Raw genomic sequence first — 12,775 nt, 5'->3', positions numbered from 1 at the left:
TTTTTGCTGTCTTGCTCTGCAAAGGCAGACATGGAAGTTCATCCTTCCTAGGAGCAGAGATGGGTTTTCCTGCCACAGTCCTGCTCCTTCTGGAGACAGCTGAAGTTGAGGAGCTTTGCTGCTTTTGCTCTTTGGAATTTCAGCCCAGCATGACTGTGGTGAGCTTAGGGAATGACAACAGGTATGATCAGCCAGCTTCAAGCAGATCAGGCCATTGGCACCTGCTGTATGGGCTGTGAGGTGTGTGCAGCCTGTGTAGACTTGTAATAAATATTGCAAGGTTTGGGGGGTAGGGCAAACATGTGGCAAGCTGCTTCTGAAGGTGCCGTGGACCTGGGCAGATTGGTGCTAGGTGAGAAGTTTTGCTTTGGCAGAGTAGGTGAGGGACAAGTGAGAAACAGGCTCTTCTTCACACCTCTGCGATGGGGACAAGGAGCCAAGAGCTGTTCTTGGTTCTGTGTGCTGGTACCTACGACGTGTGTTTGTCCCCCAGTGTCTCTGAAGGGCAACTTAAGGAAAAACAAACTGAGTTGTGGAAGAAGGGTCAACAAGATTGTGCTTTCTTCTTTCCCCACTCCTCTCCTGCAGCCGTTCACAGCTGTCCCTAGGAAACGGGGATATAACCAGCAATGGTCTCATCTTTCTTGTTACAAGGATGAGTGGGTTCATCTAGCTTGTAAGATCAGCGTCCAAATGAGGTAATAAAAGTAACCCTCTGATTTTTGTAATATGAGAGTTGGAAAGTGAGAAGTGAGAATAAACACAGAGCAAATGGAATGAAAAATGACTCATTAGAGACTGGTGCTTATAGAGCCCTTGGGGAGGAGAGTCTCTGAGACATGGCTGAACAAACACTTCACGTGCCTTGTGCTTCCCTTAGCACTGCTCTGGGCTGCAGGAGATGTTTCTGCAGGAAAGGAGATGGAGGGAGATGGATCCAGGTTCCATTGTGGTCTGCCCTGTTTCCAGTTACCCTGTCAACTCCCCAGGATGGAGCTGGCCTGTTCCATGTGCTTGATGATAGAATCATAGAATATACTGAGTTAGAAGGGACCCATAAGTATCATCCATGTTCTGATACCAGACCCATTTGGGTGCCAGAGATTTGAAGGTTCAGTTGATGGAGGTGAGCTCGAAATCTGCGGGTATGTCAGGGAGGATGGTGTGGAGGCCACGCCTCCCATGACATTGCACCTGCCATCACTGCAGCAGGAGGGCAGAATGAACCCTGCTTTTATTTCATGTGAGAGGTTTCTCCTCAGGCCAGCACAGCTCTTAGTGTGCAGCTGTACAGCCCTTCCCTGCTGAATTTCCTGAGCCTGGTGCTGCCCTCCTGTGTCGCAGGACTAAGCCAAGACCAACTCCACTGAAGCTCAGGAGAGCCCGTGGTGGGCAGTGCCATCAGGAAAGCAGGCAGCTGCTGACAAATGCCTGCAGTTTTGTTCCCCTGATTTCTCTTAAACTCTGCCACAGAGCTACAGGCAGTGAGGTATTAATCCCAGCCTTTGGTTGGAGCTTGGGTGAGTTTATATCTGAGCTGATATAACCCAGTGTTATCTCCTGACACGGGGTTTGAGAAGCTCAGGGCATTCTGCTTTTGGCTTTAATGCAGGGAAATAACATCACATCTCTGGTGTCTGATTGATTCACTGTGTGATTGATAAATGACATGCATATTTCTTGCATGAAAACAGCCCTTGTAATGCGATTCCCCACGCAGAGGATCCTGAAAGGTCTTAAAGAACATCTTGGTACCGTGCACAGAGTTTGATCAATATGTTGCTATTTATGTGAGCTCACCCCATTCATTTAGACAGATTTACCCCACAGAATCATCTCTACCCCATGTCTTTTGATTATGAAGTACTGTTACCTGGAGTTTTCATGCAAGCATTGCATGAAATGTTCCTGAACCTCCCCCTTCTTCCAAGCAGCTACGTGAGATACCAGCAGCTGTCTGGGATGTTTTATGGTGTTTGTCTTTTCTTTCTCTGATAGACAATAAAACAATTTCTTGCTGTAGTGGAGAAATACTGAGATAGTATTTTCTGGTATTGTGATGTGGCTGAGAGATTGGGAGGGAAAGCCCAGCTGCTGGTCCTAGAGAGCAGATGATAGTGGTTGCTTGATATTTCAAGGACTTTTCAGAGGAGCCACGAAGATGCTCAGAGGACTGGAGCAGCTCCCCTATGGAGAGAGGCTGAGGGAGCTGGGCTGGGTCAGCCTGGAGAAGAGAAGGCTGTGGGGGGACCTCACTGCAGCCTTCCAGTCCCTGAAGGGAGCAGAGGAACAGGAGGGGAATCAGCTTGTTAAAGGGCAGAGACTGGCAGGACAAGGGGGAATAGATTGAAGCTAAAGGGAGGAAGGTTTAAATTAGATATTAGGGGGAAGTTCTTTACAGAGAGAGTGGTGAGGAACAGGCTGCCCAGAGAGGGGGTGGGTGCCCCGTCCTTGGGGGTGTTCAAGGCCAGGTTGGATGAGGCCCTGGGCACCCTTGTGTAGCTCCAGGCCTGGAGGTTGGTGTCCCTGCCTGTGGCAGGGGGTTGGAGCTCTGTGATCCTTGGGGTCCCTTCCAGCCCAGCCCAGTCTGGGATTCCATGATTCTATGGGTTGTCTGTGTTGTCTATGTGATTGCCACCAGCAGTGGAGGTGGCTTTGTGTAATCGCTGATGTTTCCTAATGACCCTGTGGAGAATCTGCATCTCCAGCTCTAGTAACACACTGAATTGAAGGAGTATTTGGATATTTCATAGGTAGTTGCATAAAAACCAGCTGATTTCTGGTAGCAATAAGGGATTTAAATCAATCCCTGTAAAATTTGTAATTTAATGCTGTGTGTCAGTAGGTCAGTTAATGGAAGAAGTGTCCCTAAGAATAAAATTCAACTTCCCAACTGAATTTACAAGGGGGAACCATGAACCAAAATTAGGTGGGTAATTTGGTGTCAGTGCTCAGAGCTGAATTTTGCATCTACCTCACTGGCCTTTCCCTAACCAGCAACAATCACGATGAGCATTGGGACACTTGGGCCAGTTGGGGTACTGGCCTTTCTCTCATTTGAGCATGATTCTGTCTTTCAGAATGACAGTTAAAATCCTTTCATTCTCAAGACTAATAATTGTTGGATCTTATTTCTTATCACTCTTGGGTTGAAGGAACAATCTGTCCCCTAAGACTGTTCCATGTGTTTGGCAAATGCTGTAAACAGTTTGCCAGAACCACAAAACAGCTTTGATGGTCTCCTCATCCTCCACCATCCCCTCCCACAAAGTCTTCTAGTTACAGGTTTGGCATTTTTAATCAAAGAGATTTAATATTTTCATAAAATAACTTTGAAAGAGTCTTTTTGCCCGTGACATGCAATTTAATTTGCTATGAAAACCCTGCATCTGCATTAGGAAATGCTGTTGGGGCATTTAATAGCTGGGAACATTGTTTGCCAGCTTTGTTTCTTCAGATACATACTTCTGTGGACAAAACCCAGGGTTCAGCAAAGGAACCCTGTGAGGAGCCTAAGGGATGCAAGTGCTTTGGTAACCCTGTGCCCAAACATGCAAATTTCCACTTGATTCTCAATCAAATTCTGGTGGAGCTTCATAAGAGAAGTATGATCATAAGAGAAGAATGATTTTGGGTCCTTCCTCAGCTTGCACCAAGGCAAGCCAGGAAGGCACCAAGGCAAGCCAGGAAGGCACCAAGCCCCTTACCCTTTCCAGTCGTGCTGCTCTCTTCTTGCCACTTTTCCTCTGGAGTCCAGCAACAGGAGGGAGCACACAGGGGACCTCAGCCTGTCTGAGCCCATGTGAATCTCTCAGCTGGAGTTGAGGGCTCCTGACCTGCTGAGATGCAGGGAGCTGAGCTCAACACCATGGCTGAGAACTGATGTCACTTTGTCAGGCCTGGGTTCACCTGGAGGTGGCCCATCTCCATGTCCATAGCCCTGCTAGGTCCTCAGCAGGACACAAGCCATGCAGCAGGCTAGCCTGTGCCTTTGTATCTTCTTTGCCTTCATTGCTCTCCAGAAGATGCCTGCTGATGAAACAGCCACTTTTTGCCTCCTCTTTTTTCAGAAATCCTCTAAAACTGTACAAAACCCCCAAGTCCCTTTGCAGAAAGAGCATGAACTGTGCTGCCTTTGGTCCATGTTTCTGTCTTCCATGTGATAGATGATGATGTAAGCCTTACCTTTTGGGCTACATTGGGTCACTACAATGACATCAGCTATTGCTCCCCACGTCATTTATCAATATAACAAAAACTCCTCCATGTACTAATTGTCTTGTCCCCTTTGGCCAAAGCCTCTGAGATGCAGTGAGGATGAAGTCACCCATCTTATCTCTGGGCACCTGGTTCATCAGATTTTAGTGGACACTTACTGAATGTCTTTGGCTTTTGAGGCCAAGCGGTTGCATCTGTGTTGGAGCCTTGTGTTCACAGGTTTCATGTTGCTACAAGAGATACCATTCTCCATCAGATCTTGTGAAACTCCCTATTTAGCTCTGTGTTTTGATGAATGATTAAAAAACTCTTACATTTTGCCAAATAATTTGCTATAAAGAAAGATGTGTCCAACAAGTTATGCAATTACCATTATTAATCAGCTTGTATCTTTACAAGATCAAAGGAATCTTATTTTACACTGGAATTTTTAGCTGATGAGCTGGATTCATGCAGTTTCTTTCCCTCCTATTTAGAGAGGGATTGAGGGGAGTTAATTCTGCCAACGCTTCAAGAGACCAAATATCCCCCATTTATTAATTAATATCCATCTGGATTATGTCAAATGATTCCCCCTGTATTTCCATGGATTTCTATCCAAAGAAAGAGTATTCTGAGCCCTGTTGTATCAGTTTTGGAATCTTTAGAAGCTGTTCTCTCCTCATTTCTAGCACCTACTAGTTACAGGACATGAGGAATGTGAGCAGAGGACAGATGATGGGAGGAGGCTGTGTTTGTGAAATCTTCTTTTGATGTGCAGGAACAACCAAAGTAGGGTTCTTGAAAGCCACTACAAGCCAAAAAAAGTCCTCTGACACTGAACATCTCAAGAAGATGAAAACCTCCCGTTTCCATTGTCCCTGGCCGGAGCTTTTGATGTGACGCGAGAGCCGTGGTATGTGTCTGAAGCTGAGGCAGTTTATGCTGGCAGATCGAAAAGGGGGAGGTGGGTTGAGTAAGCTGGGACTAAGTTACAGGCACATAACACTGATGTCCCTGCTGAGGGCCCTGCACGTGAGCAGCCCCACAGCGAAGAGCCAGGCTTTGAGCCACGGGAGAAGAGCAAGTGCCAGACCCTGCACAGGGGTGAGCCCGGCGGCTCCGTGGGACTCGGAGGGCCCGGGGGGGGCTGCAGGCAGTAACCTCTGGCGCTGACCGAGCGGCTCCTGCGCCAGGGCCGCGCTCATCCCCCTGCACCCCCCTGGCCTTCACACGCCGTCTCCTCTCTCCAGCCCGTCTCCCGCTGCGCTGTTGGCAGCAGACACGGTCCCATTTCACTTCCTTCCAGCTTGCTGACCCAGTTCCTCTGCATCTGAGAGGTGGGGTCTGGAAACCAGAGACAGGCCCTCATGCCGGTGGGACCGCTGTTGCCAGAAGCTCCAGCCCAGCGTGTCCATTTAGGCTCAGACCTGACTTTTCACTTCCATCCGTGCAGAAAGACAGAAGTCTGAACGTTTCACTAAGCATCTTTCACCTTGCACAGGGCAGCACAAGCTAGGCAGGAAAGGCCTTCTTGTCTTCTGCAGGGATCTGCCCTCCTGACATCACAGGCAGCAACCACAAGTGCTGTCCTTCAGCCAGTTGTCTATACCTGCTGTAGTTGGTTGGGTGACACACATTGCCCATGGTATCAAGATGTATTTCATTTATATGGTGCCATTAAAGTATTTTCTGCCTCCATTCTTCATGGAGGTACAACTTGTGCACAGGAAGTGGTAATAGCACCATGGTGGGCACTGCTTGTAATGAGGATTTCCAATCAAACTCAAACACCAGCTTCTTCACTTGGTATTATCCCCCTCTTTACCTCAACCTTATTGACTAGAAAATGCCAAGACTTTAATACTGAGGCTTTAATACATTGCACATTTTGCTAATTTGCTTTCTGGCTGTGAGCCTCTGTGGTATCATTTTCCAGCAGTTTACTCAGAGGGCTAGAAACTTTTTTTGTGTGTGTTTAATGGAAGAGGGAATTCTCTTTGAGTCCCTCAACTACAGCAATGGCAGCCTTAAGAAAAACAGAACGTGACAGAAAATAGATGAATGGCCCCAGCACTGTTGCAGTAATGCCTAAGGACCCTGTTCGTGCTGTGTGCTGTGCTAGCTTCTGAGAGGACACTCCTTGTTGAAAGAACTGTGTGTAGTTTGAGCTTTTGAATGTGACTGAATCCCTCCTGCTTCCCCTTCTTTAGTTTGGCTCTGTGGATCTCACGGATGCAAGAGCTCTCTTCTCTCTGCTTTATTTCTTTTGGGCACATCTTCAGTCCTAATCATAAAACCCTAAAATTTCCCAGCAATTTCAAGTCTGGAGACTTCCTGACTTCTATCAGTCTGTGCCCAGGGAAAATAAACTTTTAGCTGTGGTTTGAGCCTTAGTGATTGCTAAGTACATATAGTCAGTTTATAAAAGAGCATGCTGGATTATTCTCTTCATGCCTTAAGTCTTTCACAGCGTTTATCAGCAGAGCACTCATGTAACACATGTTGCTTTAATGGAAAGGATAGCTTTGCCACTGTTTTGTGTTGATTATGTGGTAACACATTTTTATTATCACCCATAAAATGATTTGGAGCTGTTCCACTCCAGATGCAACCTTCAGCAGAGTTTGTGCTAGTGCTGCTCACGCTGCCCAGGAGGGCCCTGGACCCCTGCAGTTTGCTGGGCTCTGACCACTGCTGCTATTGATTTAGTATCACCTCTTCCCACAGCACTGCTGGGCTGCCCCAAAGGCTGCCCTTGCCAGTCCCTTCCTCACAGTGGGGGGGCATCCTGACCCTGCCCTGGCTGCAGAACCTCTAATTTGCACCTCCAGGATTGGTTTTGCCCCTGTTGTGAAGTACACTGGCTCCAGCCAGGTGTTTTCCTGGGAAGCAAGAGGGTAACATAGTCATATCAAGTGATTCAGAAAAGGTCTTCAATGCACAGCCAAGTCCCACGTCAACGTGAATTAAGCATGTTTATGGTAAGGCACGTGCTGAAGTGTTTGTTGAATGGGTAGTGTGTTTCCTTCAAAGTCTGACAAATAAATCCTTTGGTAGAAGCACAGAAGTGCAAGAGATGCACTGAACCTATTCCTTCCTTGCTTGGCATCAGAGCAGCCTGTTGAAAGCCTTGGCATCAGAGAAGCCTTGTGACCTGGTTTCTCTTTGCCTTCTCATTACTCAGAAGGCAAGACTCTGGATCCAGGAATAAAGATCCTTGCAATAAAGGGAGAATTTTGCTTGTTTGCAAGAGCTGAGGTTCAGTTCCCTTGCACTTAACCTTGCTCCCAGTTTAATTAGTTTCTGATTCACCCCTGTCAGGCCAGTGCATTCTGCAGGAAATTCATCATTTCTGGCGCTGCTGCAGCACTGGCTCTCCCCATGCCTTGTAGGAAATCAGTGATAAACCTTGTAATAATTGCAAGTTAAAAACAAACAAGTGGAGCCAAGTCACTCTCACTGGTAATTGCAGTGTGACTTCATTATGTAAAGACAGCACAGTATGTAAAAGCTGAACCTTCTAGGGATTTAGTGGAAAGTTGGAGTTGTATTCTTTTATTTCCCTTATCCCTAAATCAGTGTTTGCTTAGGTGGTTTCCAAACAGAGATGGTGCTGTAACAGCCCCTGGTGCTGCACTCCTCCAGCAGTTTTCCCATGTAGTTTCGTGCTTAGAAAGCAGATGGCTGGAGATGCTGGATGCTTGGTTCTGGAAAGCTCAGCCCTGCTCCTGCCTGTCAGGCATCCTGCATCTGGCCTGGGCAGCAGCTTTGCCCAGGACTGGTCCAGCTGCCAGGTGAGGGCCAGGGTTGCTGCTGCAGCCCAGGCATGGCTGATGGAGGGGCTGTCGACCCTTTGGCTGCCTCAGCAGGGAAGTGGGTGCTGCCCTTGGCCTTTCTCTACCCTCTGTCCAGCAACTGGGGTAAAATCCATTTGCAGAGAGGGTTTGGCTCTCAGGTCAGCACTCCTCGTGGGTTAGACTTCTACAGAAGAACTCTGTAGGTTGCTTTGTTACTCCATCCTTGCTTGGTGGCAGGGAAGGCAGGGGCAGAAGCAGTTAGGTTAAAATAGAATTTTTATAGCTTTTTAAAATCCTAGTTTTCTGAAAGCCTTAGTTAAAAGTGTTGATTATCAAGTGCAACAAGTCTTCCCTTGGGCTTCAGTGGGCAGAGCCTGCCTGAGTCCTCCATGTCTCCACTCCTTGTTGGCATTTCAGCTCGTTGCAGGAGCGTCACAGGGGAACTTGAGTTTCATACAGGCCACCAGTGGCCATGGAGTGCAGCAGCCTAAATCATGCAGGAGAAGTGGGGTCACTTTGCCAAGCAGCTTAGCTTGTAAATGGCCCAGATAGCTCAGGGACACACACAGGGATGTGGATTTATTTGAAGGTAGTGTTTACAAGGCATAGAAAAAGTTGTGAGTTTTAATAATACCCCAGTACTTCCAAGTAGAGCTCTTTGAGGAAATTGCCTCTGCCTTGTTTTATTCGCTCCAAAATTAAAGCACTCCAGCTCTTCAAAAGCTTCTTATTCTCCATCATCTTTAATTTGGTCAGCACTTCTGCTTGGAGTTACAGTCTGTACGTGTCCTGAGGCACCTCTGTTTGCTATCCTGGGCATCCAGGGTGCAGCCCCTCTCCTCCTAACAGCTCTCAGTAGCTCCTGCCCCTGTGACTCAGGATTAGAACACATACCCTAGCAGTGAAATGCTGTGTCCCCCAGCCCCAGCTCTGGTCCCTGCTTTCCTGTTTCTCACTTAGGGAGACAATCTGACGTCTCTCCAGAGGTAGTACAGCCTTCTGCAAGGAGGGTGTAAGTGAGACCCTCTTGCAGCTTCACCCAGCACTTCCCACACTCACGACTGCTGCTGTCCAGAAAACCCAGAGAGCTTTAACACCAAACCCCTGCGGTCTGTGATGCGGAGCTATTCCCAGCTCCTGCTGGCAAGGAGAGGAGTTTCAGGACCTCTTCAGGGCTGTGACTACGTATGAAGCTAACCCTGTGTACCTTCCCTACATTGCCTGTCTAGATCCTTCTGCTGGAGGCTGCAGAGCGAAGCCCACCCTTGGAAAACAACCTGCCAATCACTGGAACGACGGCGACCTGGTACGATGACTTGCTACCAGATGCCTTTCCCCTGCTGAATCCCAGCACTGTCCTGAGAAAAAGCATGGGAGCTGTTGGTAAGCCTGACTGCCTTCCTGCTCTGCAGCCACCGGGCCTGGCGGGTGACTGAGGGGCCGTGGGGGACGGGGGCAGTGGGGGAGCACTGGCACTTTTTAAAAGGGCAGAGACTGGCAGGACAAGGGGGATGGAGTGAAGCTGGAGGAGGGGAGGGTGAGATGAGATATTAGGGGGAAGTTCTTTGCAGAGAGAGTAGTGAGGGGCTGGAACAGGCTGCCCAGAGAGGGGGTGGGTGCCCCATCCCTGGGGGTGTTCAAGGCCAGGTTGGATGGGGCCCTGGGCAACCTTGTGTAGCTCCAGGCCTGGAGGTTGGTGTCCCTGCCTGTGGCAGGGGGTTGGAGCTCTGTGACCCTTGGGGTTCCTCCCAACCCAGACCAGGCTGGGATTCCCCAAACCAGGGCTGTTCAGTCTAAAGGTTTAATGTTGCCTCTTGTCCCTCCCTCTCCCCCAAGCTGTGAATGCAGAGATGGTCACACACCAGCAGGTGAAAGAAGGAGTTTAACCCCATCTCAGACCATGTTTTTAGCTGCAGCAAGTTGGATTTCCTTAGCACCTTTTCCCACTGCCTGGGCAGGGTGAGGGTCACCCCTGTGCAAAGAGAGGGACCTTCAGCTTTTCTCTCCATGTCTCTGCCTCTCCTTGAGTTAAGCCAGGGCAGAGCAGGTGTGTTCCTGGAAGAAAGCAGCCTCAGTCAAAACTAACAGATTAAGCTACATTTTGCCGGCCTTAATCACCTCTTCTACCCTTGATTTCTGTTGGCACAAACATCTGCTGAGAGCTGAATTCTGCCTGTGGGAAAGTTGGGTTTCTGTTAACCTCAGTAGGGCCACTCTGCCTGTCTCTGTGTTTCCGTGTGCGTGTCCAAAGACTGTGGGTTCTCAGGCCTGGATAGATTGAAACATTCCTGAGGAAACTCCAGAGAGCCATCAGGATCACAGGAGGACAATTCATAGTCACCTCCTGAGCCCTGACTGCAGTGTTTCCCTGGCTGGGAGTGGTGTGGGAGGTAGGGGACTGGGGTGTAGGGGTAATTCCTGGGTTTATTAGGAGGAAGAACTTTCCCATGAATAGCAACATCAGTTGCAGTCTGCATTATATATTTTAAATTTACCATAAACACAATGGGCTGTTTTATGATCCCTCTTGTGGCATGAAAAAAAAATACACTTATAAGAAAATCTCCCTCTGAGCCCACTTGGCCAGACAGATCCCCAGGCATTGAATTTCCTCGACCTTGGCATTCTCATTTCAGGATCCCTGCTCTCTGCTTCCAAAGCGCTGTCTGTCAATTATTTTCTTGCTCCCAGAGCAGTTCTTTAGTTCCTCATCCTCTACAGAGCCTACTCTGCTTTTTCCTTTTTTCCTCCTTTTTTGCCTTTTTTTTAATCCAAGCAGTTTATTGTGGCAGAGCCCTTCCTGCCTGCAGCAGACTTGGAGCAACCAACACAGACCAGATGTGGCCCATGTTTATAATTTGACAGGATGCCACAACGTGGAGGGAGGTTCACTAACAATATGTTCTGCAAAGTACTTTCAGAACCACAGCAACAGCTGCCAGGAACTGAATTAAAGCACCTTCCCCCAGTGTCCATTATATGCTCATTCTGCCTTCTCCATGTCATTTGTTTTTGCTGTCCTAGTATCTCTGCACCTGCACTTCATTGTGCTAAAGTCAATCCAGCAAAAGTCCTGATGACTCTGTCCCTTCCACTCAGAGTTCTCCTCTCTTGGAGGCTCTGTACAAGGAAAATCTCCTCTCCCTCAGCAAGCACCGCTCACCCAGCCAGGGATGCAAACCAGCATCACTTGCTTCAGGCTGACACCATGGGCCAGCACCTGCAGTAAATCCAAGAGATGGCTTAATGGTCACCTCCAAAATACAGGCAACATTGAGCTGTAGGTGAGTCTGCCTTGTCAGCCAGACTCCCAGCTGTAGTCCTTGCTCTGTGCTACCCCTTTTCTAGCCTTGATTTATTTAACCTAGTGTGGAATAACAACTCTTGTGCTGTAACTGGGAATCAGGCATGCACTGGACTGTTTTGGGTCAGGCCAGTGTCTTTCAGCAGTTAGAAGTAATCAGTTAAGTTGCTCACTGACACTTGGTTGCACGCTCAAGGCTCTACCCAAGCTCTGTGGGCTTTGCTATGGAGCTGTGGGGTTGTTTCATGGATCAGGGTCTGTATTTGGCTCCCTCCCCTGCCCACACCAGTTTCCATCTACAATCCAAAGCCAAAAAAACCCACACTGTGGATTTTGGGGACATGTAGGGGATTTCCCACAGCTGGTTTGGGTGGCAGGGGACTGCCCCTTCATCATTTCACCACCACACTGTGCCTTGTTGCTCGAAGCTGGCCCCAGGGTCACCTGCAAAGGCTGCAGATGTCAGGAGATCTTTCAACAAGTAGGATTTGAGAGTAGGTGGAAGTCAAACCTGAGTGTCCTGTGTGGTTTGGGGTTGTGGAGAGCTAAGCCCCTGTCCCTCCTATTCCCATCCCCAGAGGTTCTGTGAAATACTGCCTGCTTTGCCCTGCTTCTAGTTTTTCAGCCCAAACAAATCCAGACCCCAGCTTGTGTGCCACCAAGTTCCCTGGCTGTGTGAGCCAAGGGCAGAACACTGGTGCCTGACACAAAGGTGGTTGATCTAAACTGGATGCTCTGGCTGATGGGAGTGTTTCTGGATGACCTTGGGGCTCTGGGCTGGCTGACACCTCTCCAGGCTGCAGTCCAGAACAACACGCTACCGTTTCTTAGGGCAGTTATTTCTTCTGTGAGTGACAGGGCTGAGGATAGACAATCATTTAAAAGCAATCAGAGCTGTTGAGACAGCTGCACTGCTGGCCTTTCTGATCAGCTTGTTAATCAACAGGACATGTTTTACTGGATATTAAGAAAATATATATACTCTGGCTGAGCCAGTTGGCAGCAAGAGACCTCATTTTTCATATCTTTTTCTTCTTTTTTTTTTTCTTTCTTTTACTCTGACCCTCTTAACTAGAGCCTAAAGGACACAGAGGTGCAGAGGAGCAGCTCATACCACAGGGTAAGTCACTGGTTCCTGCTATTTCCTCTTCCAAAGGTGTTGCTATGCCCAGTCTGGTACATGTGTCCCAAAAAGCCCTCAGGGTCAGAAGCCCTCAGGGTTTTGAAGCCTCACAGAGAAGCTGTGGTTTTATCCCTTCTTTGGTTTTTATCCCTTCTTTGAACCCTTCTTTGGGTTTTATCTGATTATGGGCTGCTCTGGATTGAGAGGCAGAGATGTCTCATCTTTGAGATGTTGAGTTCCCCCAGCAGACAAAGCAGTGCCTGATGGAGAGGCAGCTCACCAGAGGACATGTGCCTGGAGTGCTGAGTGATGGGAGAAAGCACCATCACTCTCTTACTGGTACTGCCTGCC

General features: G+C 48.5%; 1 protein-coding gene across 1 annotated transcript in view; it reads left to right on the top strand.

Moving 5' to 3' along the window:
* Positions 1-12,775, top strand: part of COL26A1 (collagen type XXVI alpha 1 chain) — a gene marked incomplete at both ends in the record, with an annotated part of 151,092 nt that overhangs the window by 118,630 nt on the left and 19,687 nt on the right. The window contains 2 exons of the mRNA XM_084273057.1: positions 9,227-9,380; positions 12,377-12,421. Coding sequence (XP_084129183.1) covers positions 9,227-9,380; positions 12,377-12,421 — 199 coding nt within the window. The remainder of the gene's footprint in view (positions 1-9,226; positions 9,381-12,376; positions 12,422-12,775) is intronic.

The sequence above is a fragment of the Gallinula chloropus genome (genome assembly GCF_964237585.1).
Source record: "Gallinula chloropus genome assembly, chromosome: 19".
Classification (NCBI taxonomy): domain Eukaryota; kingdom Metazoa; phylum Chordata; class Aves; order Gruiformes; family Rallidae; genus Gallinula; species Gallinula chloropus.
This window is presented reverse-complemented; position numbering and strand designations above follow the sequence as displayed.